This window comes from Canis lupus, chromosome 22, assembly GCF_048164855.1.
Source record: "Canis lupus baileyi chromosome 22, mCanLup2.hap1, whole genome shotgun sequence".
NCBI classification, from domain to species: Eukaryota; Metazoa; Chordata; class Mammalia; order Carnivora; family Canidae; genus Canis; species Canis lupus.
In genome coordinates, this window is record NC_132859.1 from 13728822 (window position 1) to 13750938 (window position 22117).

The following is a 22117-nucleotide window of genomic DNA, read 5'->3' on the forward strand; positions in this document are numbered from 1 at the left end:
GGGCCTGTTCCTATTTCCCCAGATGGAGAAGATGAGTACAATTATGCATCCCCCATGGAATACCTGCCCATGTGCACATGGAGGTCAGTCCCTCTCAGACATGCACTCTTCTGAGAGTTGAGGGCCCCAGGGCCTGGCTCCATGGGGTAGTGAATGAGAGGGCTTGGGCAGGGCTGGCCACCTGTGTGTTAAATGTGAATTCTGGGTTAGCCAGCTGAGACTCCAGCATTCATAAGACCACATCCAATCAGGGTTAGAGGTGGAAATCAAATAGAAATTTCCCTCCAAACCAGAGTAGAGACTTGGAATGCCAGAGCAGAGTTACTTCTCAAAGCCCAGTTCTCTGACACACTGCCAGGAAGGTAACTCATAAAGATCTGTTATCAAATCACTGTGAGCTAACAGAGGGGGACTGGCAGTTTTTTTCATCAGAGGCCACCAAAAGCCAAGATGCACTCCATGTGAATAGCAGCAGCATTTTTTCTCCAGAACCGTTTTCTCTCAAAACACCTTGAGCCAAATGTAGCTTTCCATATGGCACAAGTGGATTTCAACTGCATGTGATAGGCAGCAAAAATTCCTGGAAATCTGTTGATTTCCTGTGTCCAAAGGGAAAAGTTCTGAGGACAAAATAGTGGGAGGAGAAGCAATACTAGTAAAAGCAAAAGTGATATTATTTTTATCATCCAGAGTCCTTCAATGTGATATTATTATTACACATCCAGAGTCCTTCAATAGACCAGATGGTATTCTTCTCTGCACTATTTAGACCAGTGGTTTTCAGGGGACTGGCAAAATGCAGATTACTAGAAGATCAGGATCAAGACCCTGGGAATCTGCATTTTAACAAGCAAAACAGGAAATTCTGGTACAGATGCTCAGGTGACCACACTTGAAGAAACCCTAGGTTTAGACTTTCTAGTCTATTAATATCTGAGACTTTGGATCAGATGAACTCTCAGGTTTCCTCCAGCCTCATGATTCCAACATTTCCCCTTGTTTATCTGATGTTCACTTGTCCTACTTACGTTGGTTGCTTTGGTATTCTGCCACTGTCGTCTTTCCTTTAACCTTTCCAACAAATTCCACTGTCCTTTTACTGTCTCTGGATTGTCTGTCTGGAACAAAGGGGCCCAAAAGAATTATCTTAACATTTGATAGGTAGATCTTAGAGATACCACTGATAAAACAACTTCCAAAACAAAGAGGGTAGCAAGTACTCCACTTTATTGGCCTCTAGTCTGCCCTCATCCTTAATACTTAATTGCTCCTGACCAGAGTTTCCTAGCTCAGAACCTCTAAGGGAGCATGAATGTACTTCAATGCATCTAGGAACTCTTTAAAATGTCATGTGAAATTTTATGTAAATGATGAGCATATGGACAATTTTTCAGGCTACTCAGTCCAAGGCCAGGGGAGGTAAAGAACCCTTCTCCATTCTGGGAAGATGACAGTGGCATCAACAGCAGTCTTTCAATCTCTCTAAACCCTTAGATAAAAGTAGGCAAAATGAGTAGATGATAAAACCAAAATCCATGGATACATTTAAAACAAAACTAAAGACAAGTTTTTTCACAAACTCCAAATTACAAGTTAGTAGAGACAGACTACCATTAATATAAGTGTCCACGAAGTGGGAAAAAAGAAGCAATAGAGTAGTATCTGACGGACCTGAGAATTGGAGAGCTCCTAAATAGCCAATAATATTTCCTAAAAAGGGTAGGTGGACTAATTTGATAAACATCTCTGAAACTCAAATTGGGCAGGGAGTGCGGGGTATTGCCCTCTCTACTAGGAGTAAATGAAAGGTCTCAGTAAAAAAGGATGAAGAGCTGGAACGCTCAAGAGCTCTAAAAATGAATCCCTCTCAGGGTTCCCTCAGGGTCCTGCACTCAGGAGCAGCCACCTGGAGTGGAATAAAAATTGAGCTGGACAAAGACAATAGTGATGAAGGAAAGACGAGGTCCAGATCAGCTGAGGAGAAAAACTGGTCAGGAAAGTCAGTATGCAAGCCACCATGCTTACCATTATACAAAAACAACAGAAGAAGGAACTAGGAAGTTGAAAAAGCTTTCCTGAACACTACCTCCTTCAGGGAGTTTAGGAAAACTAATTTTACATTTTTAAAAAAACCTACAGGAAAAGACAGAAGTCAAATCTCATAGAGAGTTATTGAAAGAAAAAAAAAGGATAAGAAACAGAATAACATCCCTATAGACAGTGAGAGCATGCCAGAAAGACATGCCAGAAGTAGGTCAAAATTATAATATACTATAATAAAACAAGTTAAAACATTATAAAAATGATGAAATGGAAGATCAGCACAAATCAGAAATAGAAAAAAACTCTGAAAATAATTTCAAATGAAGAAAAAACTCATATCAGAAATGAATAGTAAATTAGAAGAAATAAAAAAGCAAATAAACACAATGGAAAATACCTTAAAAGAAATAGCAGGTAAAAAGAAAGAAAAAAATTTTTAATCAAAAAGAAATGAATAAAAAGATAAAAAGGATTCAAGGGTAAGTGACAGGGCAGCCCGGGTGGCTCAGTGATTTACCGCCGCCACCTTCAGCCCAAGGCATGATCCTGGAGACCCGGGAGCGAGTCCTACATCAGGCTTCCTGCATGGAGCCTGCTTCTCCCTCTGCCTGTGTCTCTGCCTCTCTCTCTCATGAATAAATAAAATCTTAAAAAGAAAAAAGTGACAAATATTGAAGATAGGCAAAGATGGACAAGAAAGCAAAGCAAAGAAACAGAATACGAATACAAGCGAACTTCGCTAAAACACAACACATTTAGCACATTTGAAACTATACATTGGAAGAGCATATCATGTACCTGAAACGTTCAACCTAGAACAACCAACATCAGAAAAAATTTAGTGAAATTAATGAGTTTTTAAAAAAAGTCCTTTGGCATCTAGGGGAAAGGGCCATTTGATTTATAAAGGAAAGAAAGTGGGCAGCCTGGGTGGCTCAGTGGTTTAGTGCTGCCTTCAACCCAGGGCGTGATCCTGGAGATCCGGGATCGAGTACCATGTCGGGCTCCCTGCATGGAGCCTGCTTCTCCCTCTGTCTGTGTCTCTGCCTCTCTCTCATGAATATATAAGATCCTTAAAAATAAATAAATAAAGGAAAGAAAGTTATATTTTCATTATACTTTTAAGGAGCAACTACTTATGTCAAAATAAACTAGAAACATACATGAGATAATCAAATAAAGAAAGTTATAAGCCAATCAGTTTATTTCCAGAGAAAGACTTTCAAAATATAAAAAGCACAAACTGTTATCAATGTTCAAGAACTCAAGAATTTTTCCATGAGTCCTTCCTGAGCAATCTACTAAAGAACAAGCTTCAGGCAATCAAAATGAGCAGAAAAGCATGGATATAAGGCCAGAGGGTTAGTATTAAGTATATAGTTACCCAGGGTGCAAGCACTGAACAAGACCTAAGAGAGACAGTACAGGATGTAATGGCTATCTGATCTGACAATGTAGATGTAGCATAACTATATATAGTTGCACAATAGTGTTTTTTTTTAAGATTGTATTTATTTATTCATGAGAGAGAGAGAGAGAGAGGCAGAGATACAGGCAGAGGAAGAAGCAGGCTCCCCACAGGGAGCCCTAAGCAGGACGCCACTGAGCAGAAGGCAGATGCTCAATTGCTGAGCCACCAAGGCATCCCATAGGGTATTTTTTTTTAATGGGAAGTTAAAATAGAGGGAGGATACACAAGTTTTTAAATGTATTATGTAATTTTTGATGGTGGTACTATCAGTATTATCATTCTGAGACTACTATATATTTAATAAAGGATAAAACAAATGAGTAGTTACGGACTATTCTAACATTCCTTATGTCCTTGAGAATCAGAAATTCTTAAGCTTGAATTGGAAGTATCCATAGTAACTCATGAGATACATAACTAGTGGCATGATGAAGTTGGTCTGCACTAGCTGGTGAGAACAGATTGTACACTTCTTGTCCCAACTCCACATTCAGTGACTTCATGTTGATATATAGAAATCAGCCATAATGGGAGTGTTTATACCATGGAAACTGGGAAATGCTACAAATCCAGCTTTAAAAAAGAAAGAAAAGAAAAAAAAAAGTCAGTTATTGAACATTTACCAGTACTTCACTGTGTATCATAACCCTTTGGTACCCAGAGTTTGCAGTTAAAACACCATTTCTCACTAAAAGAAATCAGAGAATTTTGGAGAAATGGTTGGTTTGAGATCTGAAAGAGGCAATGTTCAAGATGAGCCTAGAACAAGTTGTCAGGCAGATGACAAAGAAGCTATCAACAGACATCATGTCAATAGGACTCAGGAGCCAATTTGAAAAGACTCCCACTGATCAAAGATGGGTCAGTTTGAGCTTCAACAATGAGCATAATTGCAATCAAATTCATTTAAATTCATTACACTTTAATGACATTTAAACAAAGAATCATTTTCAGAGGATGATAATGAATCGTCTGAAAAACTGGTAAATGGGTGGAATAAACCAAGCATTTATCTTGTCTTTCCTATATTGACTATTCCACTGAATATGCCAATAGAATAAATGAAAAATGTCTCTTTATAAAAGTATTCTATGTAATAAAATAATAAATATACATATATGTATCTTGTATGTATATATAAAATTAGAACTTCACTATTTGAAATCCTCAGAGAGCAAACATATATGGTTATAGCACATAAGTGGCTGCTCAGACCACACAAAGAGACACAACCAGAGATGATGTGCCTTCCTTCATCTTGCCAAGGAGATGGAGAGAACCTGAATCCAATTTAATCTCTGGATCCACCTGGCAATTTACAGGAAATACCAAGGGCAGGGGACCATGCTAAGCTGCACATCAGCAAAATTCAGACCATGGAAAACTCCGCAGGTCAAAGGGGCCAGGTTCTTCAGATAAATCGTAAAGAAATTAAAAGGGTAGAGGAGGAATCTACAGACTAAAAGGCATAACACATTTTTTAAAAATAGGCCAGACTGAACTGTAGTGTGTAAGAACACACACTTGAGTGCTAAAATTATACTATAAACTCAAGGAAGTGATTAGTATACAAATCAGGATAGTAGTTCCTTGTGGGGGAAAGGGCGGAGTCTGCATTAGGATGAGACACCTAGAAGGGGCTCCAGTGCTGGGAGACAAAGTTCCATTTCCTGGTCTGGGTGATTTCCTTGCTTTATATTGATCCATTAGACTATACATTGGCCTACACTGTATAATCTGATTTCCATTCTACAATATGAATATTTTGTTAAATAATAAGAAAGTTCTTGCCCTCAAGGGGCTTAGAAAGAGATGGGGATGTAAGCAATTAGCTTTCAGGCAATGTGACGAATGCTACCAGACAGACGCATACACATTGCTACAGAACAGCCATGGAGCTGAAGCAGTTCAGCACGACAGGTCTGAGAAGGCTACTGGGGGAAGGGACACACCAGCGTGAAAGGAGAGCCCTTCACCAAATAGACATAGGAGTAGCAGAGCTCAGAGACAGGGCTGAAGGGGGTTGCGGTCACTCCATGCTGGCTCCCTCCAGGCAGGTCTGCTTACCTGTCAGGTGTTTATTCTGGCATTTGCTGCTCTCTTTCTACCCCAGCTGTTGTCTAAAGCAATTTCCTTTAAGATGGTAAAGATTAGGATTGTTAAGCAAAGAAGCATATGTTCATCAGTGTATGTGAATAGAGGGTTTCTGCTTTTTCCTTATTTTAAACCATAACTCATGGACAGCCTAGGAGGCGCCATCTTGATAGCTTGTTCTTGAAATAGAGTGGCTGCTACAAAGACAGGATCCTACTCCTATGTTCTCTGCAAGTGCAGGGTGCAAAACTGGATGTCCACCCTCGAGGTAGAACAGAGGGATAAAACAGCTCAAAGAGGAAGGCTTCTTGTTTGGACTCTTAGAGCCTTCCTCCAGCCTGAACCCTAAGCACCAGCTCCGCAGAATGGCTCTTCGCAGGCTCATCCAAAATGGCAAGACAGTGAGTGTTCAATTACAAAATCTGATATATCCAAAGGAAAGAGGGAAAACACATTCAATTTGTTAGGGCACGTTTCCTGGGAAACAAAGCAGAAGGGGTGTGATTTGTGTATTGGAATCAAAAGGTGATAGGGTGTATAAAATGTGGGGTGTCCTCTGCGAGTTTCATTCATGGATGCTGTGTAAACAGCAGTGTAGGGACTCAGCAAATCAATAGCAAGTGGACCTGGTTTTCTGCATGAATGTATGGACTTGGAGGGCAAGGTTGATTTCCACTACAGGATATATTTATCCTTCCCCACCCACTTGTCATTGATCCCTGACTATTTGGTGACAAGCCAGCACTGGAAGCTAAATGCACTCGGGAAAAAGAGGCAAGAATAGGTTAGAAGAGGAGCTCCGGGGTGGCTCAGTTGGTTAAACATCCAACTCTTGGTTTCAGCTCAGGTCATGATCTCAGGGTGGTAAGATCGAGCCCTAGGTTGGGCTCCATACTCAGCAAGGAATCTGCTTAAGATTTTCTCTCTCTCTCTCTCCTTCTCTCTCTCCCCTCCCTTGCCCTTACCCCCCTCACATGCTCTCCCTGCTCCTAGATAGATAGATAGATAGATAGATAGATAGATAGATAGATGATAGATAGATAGATATTTTTTAAAAGAATAGATGAGAATTGAAAAACCATCTGTTTACACATTTCTTAATCTGTAAAATGGGACTATAATTCTCACCTACAGCTGTAAGGAGAAAATAAGACATATTAGAAATGCTTTATAAATGAAAAAGTGCAGGATATACTCTTGAAAGGCCTATACAGAGATAAATGTGCTTTGTTCTTTACACAGCTATGCAGTGATGAGTATTTTATCCAAATAACAAGACTGTGTATCGAGCTCACACATACAAACACATGCAAATGCTCCCACAAGGCACAAAGTCTTCCTATACAAGCCCAGATATGGTGCTTCATTAATTTACTCTCAGGTGTAACATCATCGAGGCTTCACATTTTTGAGCCAACTATCTGACCCCTCCCCCAGACAAGACGGAACCTTTGACAAAGGCCATTACATTAGATAGATGTGGGTTCTGGGCCAAATGGACTTCCCTTATACCTACCCTTACCCTAAAAATGATGGCTTTGAAGACATAAGAGACCATGTTCTTTTTCTTCCCATTTAAAATTTGAATCCCCTATGGAGGGCAACACTCCAGAGAGAGAGCAATATGTTCTATCCATCCTTGCCTAATCACCAGTCACCTGGGGCACCTAAAATACAGATTCTCCATAAAATTGAGTCCCAGGCCACTTCCTGGACCTGCCAAGTCAGAATCTCCAGGGGAGGACTTGGAAATCTGAATTGTTAACAAATATCCAAGCCGATCTTCATGATGAGGCAAGTTTAGGGAAGCCGAGATAGAACATAGCTCTTCAGGGCTCTCAGTGATTTTTCAAGAGGTCCAGAGAGGAAGTGTGTTAGTCTGCCCAGGCTTCCATAACAACATACCATAGACTGGATGGCTTATACAACAGATACTCATTTTCTCACAGTTCTAGAAGGTAGAAGTCTGAGATCAGGGTGCCAGTATGATTGGGTTCTGGTGAGAACTCTCTTTTGGGCTTGAAGATGGTCACTATCGCACTGTATGCTCACTTGACCTCTTCTTTGTAGATATGTGGAGTAAGAACAAACAAACTCTGGTATCTCTTCTTATAAGGGCAGTAATCCCATTATGGGGGCACCCCCCTCATGACCTCATCAAATCTAAATAACTTCCCAAAGGCCCCAACTCCAAATACAATCATATTGGAGATTAGGGCTTCAGGATATGAATTTGGGAAGGATGCAAACATTCAGCCCAGGGTAGGGGGCAATGGAGATGACTCCCCTCAAAGGGCCAGACATTCATTGGTGGAGCTGGATCATTGTTGAGCATTTTTGCATCTCACCAGTCTATGTAGGATTATGTCATGTGAAGCATAGGCATGAGCAAGCTGTATGCTGATTAGTTTTGGCATCTTATGATGGGTAAAACATGAGGATCTAAAATAATTAAAACAAAAACCAACAAACAAAAAAGAGAAAGAAATCAACATTACCAGGAATTTGGGATGTGAGTTCAGTTAAGCACATAATTTAGCTCTGGACCTTCTGATTACTCAGGCCAAAGGAGAAAATGGCATCTGTTAATTGTCTTCCTTATTGCACGCATGTTAAACTCTGGGTAGAATTCTGGCTTTTACTTACATCTCCTGAACCAAGCTGCTATTCCCAAACCTCTGCCCTTTGGATGGGAAAAGCCATTGTTTTTCTCCCCCAGAGCTTCACATTTCATCTCGATACATTTCTAGCTTATTAGAGAAGCAAAACTAGCTGCATCAAAAATACCCAGTGGGGAATCTCCCTCCCCAAACATATACTAGAACCTGATGAAAAAAATAACACATTTTGCAAAATCAGCAGTTGGGGTTTTTATTTTTTGTAGATCAAAAGAGTTTTCTTACTCTTTAATAATTTAGGTAACCCTGGAGATCCAGCCACTTTCCAGACATTGCTCAGCAATAAAGAACTCCAAAAATCTCTGATTCCTCCATTCCAAATCAGTTGTCCAATCTGACAAGATCTGTTACTTGGTGTGTCCGTAGCAGAAGAAAGATGGCCTGTGTGACGGAAATGTCCTTGATCCCAGGCCCAGATCTGCCATTAACTATCTGGCTGGGCTCCACTGAGCAATTCTTTTCTTCTCTCTGAGCCTGTCATCTTCATTAATTCAACAACTATTTCTTGAACTTCTAAAATGTGCCCAGCACTGTGTCCAGGTGAATGGGACAGCCTGCTCGCCCTCAAAGAGACTACAGTCTTGAGACAAGGGAGCTTCCCATTCTATAAGGCAATTGTCCATTTCTTTGTGTGGATGCCTCACTGGATTAGTACATAAAACAAAAATAAAAACATGTGAGCATATGAAGGAACAAATGAATGAGTGAGTAAAGCATAAGATTATTTTTAACCACTCTATTTCATGTCATTCCCACTCTTTCCATGGTCCCCTCAGTCTAATAACTCAGGCCCAAGAGGTTCATCTTCAACTTAACCTTTCTTAGCCTTTTATCCTCAGAAAACTTCATTTGATGGCTATAATCTGCCCCCTTCGTCTTCTCTTGTCAAGTTACTCAGAATCTACTTCCATCACTCATACCACCCCTTTATATTTCCTAAGTCAGAAATTCAACAAACATCCACTGAGCACATAATATGTGGCGAGCACTAGGCAAACCGAGAAGTTCAGCAAAGATTCTGGGCCAGGCCACATCTGCCGTGGCTCTGCGTGGAGCTTGGCACATCCTACTCACTGCCACACTTTGACCCACAGCTACTGAGACACCAGAGCAGCCAAAATGGTATATCGTGAGTTTCCTAGAAGAGTCATACATCAACAAATTCTGCCCACTTCTCACCTACCACCTCACACTAACTGCCTGTATGACAAATTTTAACCCAAATAACTACTTTTGGTGTAGGAGTGCCTTAAATTTCCCACCTACGACATAGCCTGTGAGTTCCAAGGCCAAGCCAAATGCCTGGAGTGCCATTATCTTGTCTCTCTCTCTCTCTCTCTCTCTCTTTTTTTTTTTGTTTGAGATTTTATTTACTTATTTCAGACAAGGGGGGTGAGAGAGAGAGAGAGAGAGAGAGAGAACGAGTTGGGGTAGGGACAAAGTGAGAAGCAGATTCCCCACTGAACAGGGAGCCCCACATTGGGCTCGATCCCAGGACCATGGGATGATGACCTGAGCCAAAGGCAGATGCTTAACCAACTGAGCCACCCAGGTGCCCCCCATTGTCTCTCTACCCTCAGTCTCATTCCCCCATTATTATCCAAACAACGATTGAGACAACATTTCTCAGAAGTATTGCTTAGAGAATAAATTTTTAAAATGAAATAAATAGCATTTGAATAGTGCATAGAGTTTAAAAACACTTTTACATTTCCCATCAGTATTCACAACCTGTCCAGAAGAGGCCAAATGGTACCTGATGTGGTCCAGGCCCCACATTCACAAAAAGCTACAAATTTCATCACTAAGTGTTAGCTCCAATAACATTATACATTAGTGTTAAAGAGATACCTCATCAGGATTAAAAGAGAAAGTTTATTACACAATTCTAAATTTGCACTTTACCTTTGTTCCATTATTGTGGCATTTTGGCATTTAATTTTTCAATATTCTGAGAACCTCAAACAGTGGAAGCCACCCAGGCCTCTTTGAAACTTTTAGAGCCTTGACAAACCTCTTCAATTTTTTTACATGACATCTCTAGAAATGTAGCTTACCTACTGTCACTTCTCCATCTTGAAATAAAATTGGCTGGATTTTCCTTGATTTACACTCTAGTTGTACATATATGTTACCCACCATGCCTCCCTAGAAAAGTGTTTTTTTGTTTTGTTTTGCTGACCTACACCATAAACCCTAATAAACCACGTGTCCTCATGTGCCCCTGTGTGAGAGGGTCTGCAGCTCGCCAGCACGGATGAGGTCTGCAAGCTTTTCTCTCTAGAGAACCCTCTGGTCACATGCATGATTCTGCCCTGATAATTTATCTTTTGCTAGCGATGTTGGTGGTGGATTCAAACAGCAATGAGAGCCTTTGGATTATTTAAAATCATTATATCTCTAGGCCTCAATTCCTCCAACCATAAGATGAAGGAAATAACAATTTGTAGTGAAAATTAATGGAAGACCATCACAGGATTTCCAGAGTCGTAGATAGGCTCAACAGATATTACAAGGAGGGCAGCCTGGGTGGCTCTGTGGTGTAGCACCAACTTCAAGCCAGGGCGTGATCCTGGAGATCCGGGATCGAGTCCCACATCGGGCTCCCTGCGTGGAGCCTGCTTCTCCCTCTGCCTGTGTCTCTGCCTCTCTCTCTCTCTCTCTCTCTGTCTCTCATGAATAAATAAATAAAATCTTAAAAAAACAAAACAGATATTACAAGGAATGCCAGGCTCTCAACTTTAATATCTTCCTTGGTCCTTCATTGAGCACAGCAGCTGCCCATCTGAAAGGAATTGTCATGTTTTCCATTTGCACTTGGAATTACAGACTTGCTTAAGCATCTTTGCAGTAACTCCCCTGGCATCGTCACTAGGCTATATTCACAGGCATCCCCTGCCTTATCACCACTTCGTCGGTGGAGCATTTGAAGCCAGAGACACCGAGATTCCTGGCCCCCGGAGGCTGCATCTTCCCTCTGTCCTCACATGCTCAGGGCATCACAGGAATGACAGAGCAGTGGCCAGCTCTAGATGGCCTCCAGTAGGGCCATCTCCAAGATCTCCTCACATCCTCGGTGCCGGGGGTGACTTCGGATCTTTACAAGCCAACCAATGCTAACTGCTTTCCACTTTTTCCCTTTCCCTATTTATTAGTTTTTCAGAAAGTTGATGAGGTGAAATATTCTCCAGCAGAGGAAATAATATAAAGCTTAAAAGTTGTGTCTGATGGAACGGTGAAATAATTCCACCACGTTCCTTTGAGCAAAGAAAAGAAATACTAAGGCAACCCAAGGCAGCTTCTAGGGGTTTCACTATTGCTAGATTGGAGGGAAACAACGGCTTTAGATGAACACGGTTTTCTTTGAACTTGTTAGAGCACTTTGGGATGAAGAGAGAAGAAAGACAAGTGCTAGACAATAGAATGAACCTGGCACCAGTTTATTTACATAATTTCGTATGGGGATGCATTGATGTCTGAAGTATAAAGCGACTGTGTTGAATAGTGAAAATAAAGTATTTTGGAAAACAACCTATGTTCACTACCCAGTTCTAAAACGACTGAACATTTTATGAAATACCTCTTGCTTCTTTGTGAAAATTACTGGTGGTTTAAGCACTGTGTGCAGTTTTAAGAAAACACAATCCTTTATGCTATTGTTTAAGATAATTCTTAAGAAATGCATTCTCAAGCAGATGAGACATTGAGGGAGAGGGGGGGAGGAGGAGATGAACATTTACCCCCTCGCTGATGTTGGCTGGCCCAGTCCCCATTTCTTCTTGATTAAAGGCTACCAGCAGGGATGGAAAAGTGTGTGGAGCAAAGATTATAAACAGCAATTTTTGCAGGCCAAATTGCCTCCTAAATGAGGGAGTAGGGGATTTAAAGGTGAACATAACTGTCTCTTTCGCTGCATGCGAAGGTTTGTGCTGTGTGAGAAACGAAATTCTAACTTCCTTTTCTTGCCAAGTATTCCTTAACAGGCCTTGCAGATATCTGAAACCAATTTTAACCCACTCTGGCCCTCCACTGACCACTACATTACCTGAATGGTGTGGTCCAATTTCCAGGCTGCTCACCAGTCCTCAGGCCTACGGGGTGAGTAACTACCCTGGGTGGGACAGGCTGCTGGGTGCCGAGGAGCCCAAGAACCTCAGGGCTGTCACTCCCCAGCTTGAGGAGGAAGCGTTTTAAAATTCGCTGCACCGAGAGGCATTTCTCTTTTCTTTTCAGATGTTGCTGATGTGGGCTCATTCTTCTTTTTAAAATGCAAGTTTTTTTTATTGTTACCAATATTTTTTTAACCATAAAATGAATTGAGAAAATGTAAACGAAGTCATATGTCCTCACAAACTGCTGTGTTCTGAGGTTTTAAATATTAGGCCTGCCTGTGCTTTATAGCTCAAGGGAGTGGAATAAAAAATGCTGAGAAGCGATTAGAATCTTTACCAACAAACCAGTGTCAGGAATTGGAGAGGAGCAAAATCTTAAGGGTTTGTGGCACTCTTGGAGGTTGTCCAGCTGGCCACCCCGTTGCATAGACAGAGAATAATGCATCTCAGATGTGCTCCAGGCAGAGCAGCCTAAGGCAGCGGTTCTCGAAGTGTGTCCCCAGACCAGCAGCCTCAGCATCACTTGCGAACTTGCTAGAAATGCAGATTATCAGCTTCCCACCCTCAGAACTCTGAGCTTGGGGCCCAGCATCTCTGCTTCAATGGACCTTCCAAGTGATTCTGATACAGCCTAATACTGGAAACCACTGACCTCGGTCACCTAGCCCGGGCTCATTCTATGAGTAATTTTGTATGGTCTTCCCAAAGCCAATGAAAGAAGAGTTGAGATCTTAATTCTTCCCTTCAAGGAAAGCTCTGTCTGAGGAAAACTAAGTTGACCAGATCTGGTTAGTTTCTGCCATTATCTACTCTTGGGACTTCCAACCATTTTGAGCTTTGTGACACTCATCCCAAGAAACATGCTGTGGGGACACACTTTTCAAATAAAATACAACAGAAACTGCATTTGGAGAATTTAGTGATAGGCAAGAGTGTTACAAAACCAACGTGGAGAATCATTCTGTACACTGAGGGGCCAGGATTCTCCTCTAACTCCTAACTCCTCTCAACCTAGTTAAGTACCAGTCCAAGAAATCCACTGAATTTTAATTCCCTTAACCCAAGGAGGCATTCAGTCAGCGCGCCCTCTCTACCAACTGTCACCTCAGGCCTGGAGCCCTCACGTGGCTGTGTTAGGGCCCCCAACGTGGCAAGGCGGTGCCCACTGCCACAGAACCTCAGCCAGGGCAAGCCAGGCCCATTAAGAAAGGAAAACAAGCCCCTGTGGTCTTACACAATGGGACAGCTGTGGTTTTCTTCATCACAAAGTGACCTCTCTCTCTTCCCAAACTCTAGGAACAGCTAAAAGAGGAAGACGTGGAGTGCATTGTGAATCAGGACGAACTGGCCATGAGCTACCAGGAGCAAGCCCCCTCGCCCTGCAGGCCTCCTGCAAGCCTGAGTCTGGCCCAGAAAGCCTCACCGCAGACTCCAAGCAAGGACAACATTTATGAGGGGGACCTCGGCCTGGGAGGCTACGAACTCAAGCTTGAGCAGACCCCGGGTCAGTCCCAGCTGAACTAAGGGGAACAGCACCGATGTGACCACAAGTGATGCGAGGCTCGCAGCGGGATGCTTGCCAAGCTGGGGAGGCAGTGTAGGAGAGAGGCTGGACCATGTGGTAAGAGCATCCGTCGGAGAGAATCACAACCTTGTCACAAGTTATCCTCTGGTGCCTGAAGAAATAAGAATTTCTTCTCATCCCTCTATATTATGCAACTGAATTGAAGTTTCTGGCAGCAGCCATTTTTATGAGTGGATCGGTTGGGGTGGGAAGGGCGGGGAAGGAGGGAGTCAGGAGTCTGGCTGCTGGAAGGATGGAACAGATGTGCTGCGTCTGCAGGTGTTTCTTTTCGGTGTGTAGCTCTCCAGGCCCTTTCACTTTGATTTTGGATTTTACTCCCTTCATTAGGGAGAGTTTAAAAATCAGAAGAAAAAAAAAGTTTCTGAGCATAAACATGTGGCTTCTAAGCTGAAGGGAATGCCCAGTTATTTTGTTAAGTGGAATTTTTATATTATAAAGACCTAGACTCCTACATGCTCTTAATGACTCCAGGGCTGTTTGCAAAGCCCAGGCAAGGGATCGATACCACTGTCGGTGGCCTTGCAGAACCCACGCTGTGTGGTGACCCACTGTTCTCCTTGGCATTCTTTTCAAGCCGCTTCTCCTATTAAAGGCAGGGGTTAGTTACAGCTGGGCGTACCCTGCACTCAATGCAGTTCTGCTTTCCAACTTGGTAGGACCCCTTCCAGGGAAAGCTGTTTTCTCTTCCCCCATTCTGTGTTGTATTGGAAGAATGAGCCTTTCTGTCCTGCTTGCATTTAAGTCACTTCTTGGCCCTGTGGCAGGTCCCCTCTGTATGCTGGGTAATGAGATTCTACAGCACAGGCCGGTCTCCATGTGGCAGGAGACGGTGCAAGAGTCCCGACCCATCCTCCAGTTCCAACACTCACAGCTGATTAGCAAAAGCAGAAGCTAGAGGAACAGAGCTGATGATGCGTACACCAGACTGAAGGGTCAAGGACACGGCACCAGGACTCCCTTATGACAGGTGGCTCACGGCCCATGACAGAGAGACCAACACAATAGCTTTTAATTCAGCTGCATGACCTGTGCCTTTCAAGCCATAAAGATACCTCAAGCCTAGCTTCTCTTGAAATACAGATGTTAATACTAGATTCCAAAAAAAAAAAAAAGTCGGCTCCAGTCTTAGGTGCCCAGACTATGATGAGCCTGTTTCTGAAGGAGGTAAGAAATGATGTTTTCCTCATCACTCCCCAAAGCTTGGAAGTAACATACGCTTTGCTAACCAGTTGTTAGGCTATTAACCGTGGCGGTGTCAGGCACACCGCTATGTACGTCGATTTTCTTACTTTCCAAACAGTACAGGGCACAAATTGTTTTATACTCAGCTAAGTATAATCTGGTCATTCCAGGTTAATACAGCAAAAATGGCAAAGCATGAAGTTTTCTAATGTGACCTAATCCTAATAAACTTTTGTTATAAAGTATGATTGTGTTGGCCAATGCTTTATTTAGAGACATTTTCTCTGCCCATGCTAATTGGCAGTTCTTCGCCTTTACACTTGAAATGCCGGATGAAGCAAGCACCAAAAGATAATGTAAGGGAACTGCAAGGGTCCTCTGGCCTGAGGAAAGCCATAGGGGCTGGCCCACCAAGCCACTGGAGGAATGAGAGAGAGCGGATGGCAGCCAGAGAAGGGAGAGCTAAGTCAGGCCCAGTGGAACAGCCTCCTCCTTTTGCACTGCTGGAGACCAGAAATCCTGTAGAACTTCAAAAAGAGAGGGAGGGGGTCCTGGAGGAGAAGAAAAAGGAAAGTCAGAAGACAAAGACTCATCTCTTTCTGCCCTAATGTGAAAGGAAGAGATGAGAACTTGGGTGCTTTGTGTGTAGTTGGAGAAAGACACGCCAGGGAAAGAGAAGATCCTCTCAAAACAGACAAACATTAGCATGGGCAGGAGTGGAGAGAAGGGAGGGAAATATGACATATGAGATGGAAATGAGAAGGGGGGGAGGCACACAAACTAAACCCAGCACGAACTCACGAAAGCCCGTGACACACAACACAGCACAGCCATCTCATGACACACAGGAAAGCCCGCTTTCTGCATAGAAAAAAACTCTTCCCAGCTGAACATCACGAACCATCACAAATAAGGGGAATCAGGGGCTGTTTAATCTGGGTCGAGCCACGTATCCCGCTGACTCCAAGTAGGTAAAATACTGCAAATTTGAGGAAATTGTGCCCTGTCCAATCTGTAAGACAGTGCTCTAGATTCAAGACGTGATTTCCAGCCTCCTTCCCTCGGAACCAGCCCAAGACCCGAAGAGAGGCGAGCTAGTGTCCCAGTTAACAATTCATAAAACCAAATTCCCTTTATGCTCCTGTTGTGAGGGATAATAATTTATGATCTTAAGATCTCTGTGCTTTGATTAGCAGCATGAGGACTGTGAAATTCAAACCTATTACTTACTGCCAGTTTCTAATGAATAATAAAGGCAAAGAAGCTTTATTCAAACCACTAATGCTTGCACTCATTATTAGAGCTTTAAACAGGACTCTAATTAATTAATTGACTGATGGTTTTTCCTTGAGCTTCTTACCATGTGTACATCACACACACACACACACACACACACACACACACACAGTTCCACTCACTGTCAGGCTCCCAGCTAGATCCTCTGTAGTGTCCCCCTGGCCCTCAGTACATGTCTGAGCCAAGTTGGAAGCCTGGTGGCAAGCCTTCATTCATGAAGTTTCTAGAAACTTCTTGGAGAGCAACTTAATGATATGAGTCAAAGCTGAGAATTCAAATACCCTTTGACCCACCTATGTCATGTGCAGAACTTTTATTCTAGCTATTTAAGAATATTATACATAGAGTATTTAGTGAAACAACTCTAATTGCCATCCTGGTTAAACAGATCAGCACAGCCATCTCAGGACACAGCATCACATGTACTGCTATAGAATGATCTCCAGGACATATTGTTAAATAAAATAGCAAGGTGCAAAACAGAATGCATGGTATGCTGGCATTCTGGAAGATTAAAGAAGAAATTGGTAGTATAATTGCCTCTTAAGAACTGAGGGAAGACTTAATTTATCACTTTTGTACCTTTGGGGTTTTGTACGTTAGAGATGAATTATTTATTCAAAAACAAATTAAATAATAATAAGAGTCCTGTGTAATAACTCACTGAAGTACTGAACTACAATAAAAAGTGGAATAAAAACCAGAAAATTTGTTATTTGCACCATGATCTTTGAGACCTTGAGAATATAAACGGTAGCATCAATAGTGCCAATGCCTTCTGGGTTTACTCATCTGCATCACCCAAAACACATGGAGACAAACTATGAAAAGGTCTTTAAAATTCAAAGACAAATAGGACTTGGTCCCATCCACCAAATATCTAGTAGGAGAAGACAGCTGCTAAAAAGCAATAGGCTCCTCATAAGACACCAGAACATACAATTAAGCTATAGTAACCAAAACTGTGTGGTATTCACCGAGAAATAAGAAAAGGTATCAAGAAAATCTATTATAAACTACAGAAGCAGGGGATCCCTGGGTGGCTCAGCGGTTTAGCACCTGCCTTCTGGAGTCCCAGGATCAAGTCTCACATCGGGCTCCCTGCATGGAGCCTGCTTCTCCCTCTACCTGTGTCTCTCTCTCTCTCTCTCTCTCTCTGTGTGTCTTTCATGAATAAATAACTAAAATCTTTAAAAATAAATAAATAGACTACAGAAGCAGACTCATGAATATAGTTAGAAAGTTAGTTCATAAAAAATGGCATTGTAATTTGGTTTGAGAATAAATAGGCTGTCATTTACTAAGTAGTGTGGATAAACTGACTTTCAGTTTGGAAAAAGAAAAAAAAATCAGGTAATGCTCTGAAAAAATACAAAACTAAATTCCAAGTAATTTAAATGGCCAAATGCAAAAAATAAAAAAATAATTTTAAAAAACCCAAAAACTATAGGATAGCAAAGCAATAAAATAGAATATGTAAATAACCGTGGCATGTGAACAGTTTTCCTAAGAAAGACAGAAACCAAAAGCAAAGAATGATAGATTTGGCCACATAAAAAACATAAAATTTCTTATGACAAAGACAATAAAATTTTATAAGACAAACTTGGAGAAATACAAACACACACACACACACATATATACATTTATGTATATTCATGTATATATCAGAATAAGGATTATTCTTCAAAATATACAAAGAACTCTTATCAATGCATGAGAAATTAAAAATATACTTTCAAATATAAAAGTATCTTTAAAAATAAGTAGAATCAAACATGTATACCTTCTATTCAGACTTCTACTTTTAGGCATCTCTGCAGAAAAGAAGCACTTGACATCTGTGCATAAGGAAGCATACAAAATGATATTCTTTGTGGCAGTGTTACTGTAATTATTGGGGAGGAAAATATCCATCAGTATCAGAAGAGTTAGCCACAATACTCTCATACTAGAGAATTCTCTGCAGCAATTAACTACACTCTGTGTAGAACGGGTCCATAAGCACACACTCACATGGAAATATTTCCAAGATAAACTGTCGGTGAAAAAACAATCTGGAATGATCTACAATAAGCTGATAAGCAAGAGGGAAGTGAGATTGCAAGGGCTAAATCGAGAGAGCCTTTGGTTTATCCACATTATTTTTAAATTTTATAATGATATCATATTCATGTATGGTCAGTTTTGAGAGTGGCTCTGTCTTCAAGATGTGGGAGGGAAAAGAAGGCATGGTCAAGAAAGGCTTTAAGGAAGAAGTTACACATGAGATCTTGAAAGATGAGAGGGTTTAACCAAGCAGATATGATTGGTGCTGGTCTGTGGGGCAGGAGGTAAGACTGATCACTAGAATATGGGAAGAGCATTCCAGTTGAAGGGAACAGCGTGGGCAGAGACAAAGGGGTGTGAAACACCCTGGCACATTAGAGAAATTGTAAGTTATCCCACATGGCTACCATATAGCCTGTTTGTGTTTGGGGGCAAGAAAATGGAAGAATAAGATAATTTTGGAGCTGTAGATCAGAGGAGTCTGAGCCATGATCTTGTGAGAATGGGGGGGCTATTGAAATTTTTTAAACAGGAAAGATAATTAGATGGATTGTAGGGAGATAGGGTACAAGTAAGCCTGGAGGAAGTATAATAGCCCAGTTGGGGTGTTATTTCAATAGCCCAGGAAAGAGATGATGAGAACTTAAATAAGACAGAATCAGGGAGGATGGACCAGAGCATAGGTTCTAGGTAAGTTTCCGAGCTACAATCTACAAAGTTAATAACTGATAGGCTATGGAAAGTGAGGAAGCTGGAGGAGCCCAGGATGACCCCAAGCTTAAGGCTGAAATGATGGCATTTTGATGGTTCCATTCATTGAGGGTATTGAGAAGAGGAACAGATTTGGGGGAAAGCCAACAAATTCAACTCTGTACATGTTGAGCCTGGGTTTCTGGTGGAGAGCTGCATGGACAGGTCCAGATGCTATTTACATGGATCTGAAGTTTAAGGAAAAGGTCTCACCTGGAGATGTATATTTGGAGGGATGAGATGTGCCTCACAACTTCACCAAAGAGGTTCTCAAATACCACATGAACTTCCTCACCTTTCTCTAACTCGTGCAGAGAAATCCCGATACGCCCTCCCCACAAAAGAATCATGCCAGCATCTTTGCAAGGATAAGCACATTTATCTTCAAGGCACCATGGATGATTTTCATTCAAACCCTGGGGAGAACCATTGACAAGAAAAGGAAAGAGGGAACAGAACAGAGAACCAGGGAGTGCTAAAACCAGTGTATGGACAGAGTATGCACCTGGGAAACAACCCTTGGAGAATCCCTTCCAAGGAGATCTGGCACTCCTGGGAACAAGGGTTAGAGAGAAAAATAGTGATTTCTGTTACTGTGCTTGTGGTCTTACACAAGTGCCCAACCTTTCCTCAGCTGTGATGGCCACAGATTCACTTGTCAACCAGACTAGGATAAAATCCCCAATTATTCAATCAAGCACTAATCTAGGTGTTGCTACGAAGGTATGTTTTGTAGGTGTAATTAACATCGCAATCCGTTGACTTTAAGGAAAGGAGATTATGCTTCGTAATCTGGGTGTGCCTGATTCAATCAGTGCAGAGACCTTAAGAGCAGAACTGAAGCTTCTGGGAAGAAGGAGAAGTTCTGCCTTTGAACTATAGTTTCAGCTTGTACTGGAGAGTTCCACCCTGCCCATTCTGAAGGCCTGCCCTGAGCTGAGACTTCTTTTCCCTCATCTGATCTCCCCCGCACCTCCCCGTCTCCCTCTACACTGGAGCAGAAGGACAAAGGTTGTAGGAGGAATACTCGCACGAAATTAAGGAAACAGGTAGATTATCTGCTGAATTCAAATGTTTTTGAAAGGAGCACGTCAGGGATTTGTTTCTAAAACACACACGGCATGCTATATTCTGATTTACCCAGTGTTGATTCGGTCTCCTACCCCTTCTCCATCTGTAGCACAGTTCAAGGATGGCCCTGAAGCAAAATGTCGAAGTACTTGTGAGATTAACAAAGAAGCTTTTCAGGTATTTGTTATTCAGAGCAGGGCAGCTTTTAGGCTAGGTGTAGGGGAGGTGGCAAGGAGTGAGAAGCTTACCTATGGAAGGTTCCATATATTTCCCAAATATTGTCCATCAGCCTGTCATTCATTCAGTTTGACAAACATTTATTAAACCCTTACAAAGTACTGCTGATAATCAAGGTTAGGAATTGCCAATGTCAGCATCATTAATGGGATAAATAAAGATGGAACAGATGAGCAATGATAGAGTCCAGGAAGCACATCAATTCAGAGATGTCTTGGCTCACCTCGCCACACAGATCAATTAGGTAAAGGAGGGGAATGAACCATCTGAACTGCAGGGGTCAGCTTCTTCCCGGAAGGCATCCTCCCCAAGGCTGCCCACCCCTACAATTGGTCTGTGGGAGGCTAGTGCCTCAGCAAGGATTTAGTTGTGAGAGATCAGATTCAAATATCCTCTGCTTCAGAACGTGGCCTAAGGCAATGCAGTCATACTGTGAAACTCACCCGCCCTCAGTTAAGCAAAATTACCTCCCAGAAACCCCATTGTCCACTCATCATCTTGCAGATGCAGGCATTCAGGATATGCTAATTTATCAGAACTGAACTGAATTCAATCCTGCTAGGTAGAGCTCTAAAGTACCTGGGACCGTGTCTAGAAAGAAAAAGGAAAAAATAACCCTTTAATATGAGCCTCGCTTTTCCATATGTGATATCTCATTTCATCCTCATGACAGCCCCGGGAACATCACGTTTCAAGTCCTGCTTTAGGTGCACGGAGCTGGGAGACAGAGATGTTAAGCCCTTGGCCTAAGATCACACAGCTGATTAATGGCAGAGAGGAGTCTTGAACCCAGAACTGTATAGGTCCAAAGATCATGATTATATCCCCTGTCCCAGGCTGCAGGCAGAATTAGTACAAGTCTGTCAATATGCACTAAGAACTCTTGATGCCTCAGCACCAAGGACAGAAAACTACATATATGCCCCTCAGCTTCCTAGGGTTTACAGTAGAAAGACCAGAGACTGGAGAATGACCACACACAGAGCAGTGTGAGCCAAAGCGAGCTGGGGGGCCCCAGGCTTCCAGGCCCTGGATTAGTCAGGATTGATTTGGTACAAGAGGCAAAAATCTAGGGATCCCTGGGTGGCGCAGCGGTTTGGCGCCTGCCTTTGGCCCAGGGCGCGATCCTGGAGACTCGGGATCGAATCCCACGTCGGGCTTCTGGTGCATGGAGCCTGCTTCTCTCTCTGCCTGTCTCTGCCTCTCTCTCTCTCTCTCTCTCTCTCTGTGTGTGACTATCATAAATAAATAAAAATTTAAAAAAAATTAAAAAAAAAAAAAAGAGGCAAAAATCTAGATCAATCTAGCTGAAGAATGAAGTCTTCACTAGGATAACAAGTCCAGGAGCTTTGGTGCAGCTGATTATAAGGGCACAAACCAGGCCATTAAGATATTTCCTCTCTCCGTTTCTCTCTCTCTCTCCTTCTCTCTCTCTCTCTCTCCCCCCAAACATACACACACTCTGTTCTTCTCCATTTTTGCCTTGTTCTCAGCAGGCCCACCCAACAGTTTCAAAGATGTCCACCAGCAGCCCTGGACTTCCATTATT

At 42.2% G+C, this 22117-nt stretch overlaps 1 protein-coding gene across 11 annotated transcripts in view; it reads left to right on the top strand.

Annotated features, from left to right (window-relative positions):
• SLC9A9 (solute carrier family 9 member A9) overlaps positions 1-15410 on the top strand; it is a 655912-nt gene extending 640502 nt beyond the window's left edge. For all 11 annotated transcript variants that reach the window (XM_072792384.1, XM_072792386.1, XM_072792387.1 and 8 more), the window contains 2 exons: positions 12279-12384; positions 13695-15410. In XM_072792384.1, the coding sequence (XP_072648485.1) occupies positions 12279-12384; positions 13695-13922 (334 nt within the window). In that variant the 3' untranslated portion in view covers positions 13923-15410. The remainder of the gene's footprint in view (positions 1-12278; positions 12385-13694) is intronic.
• The last annotated feature ends 6707 nt before the right edge of the window (positions 15411-22117 follow it).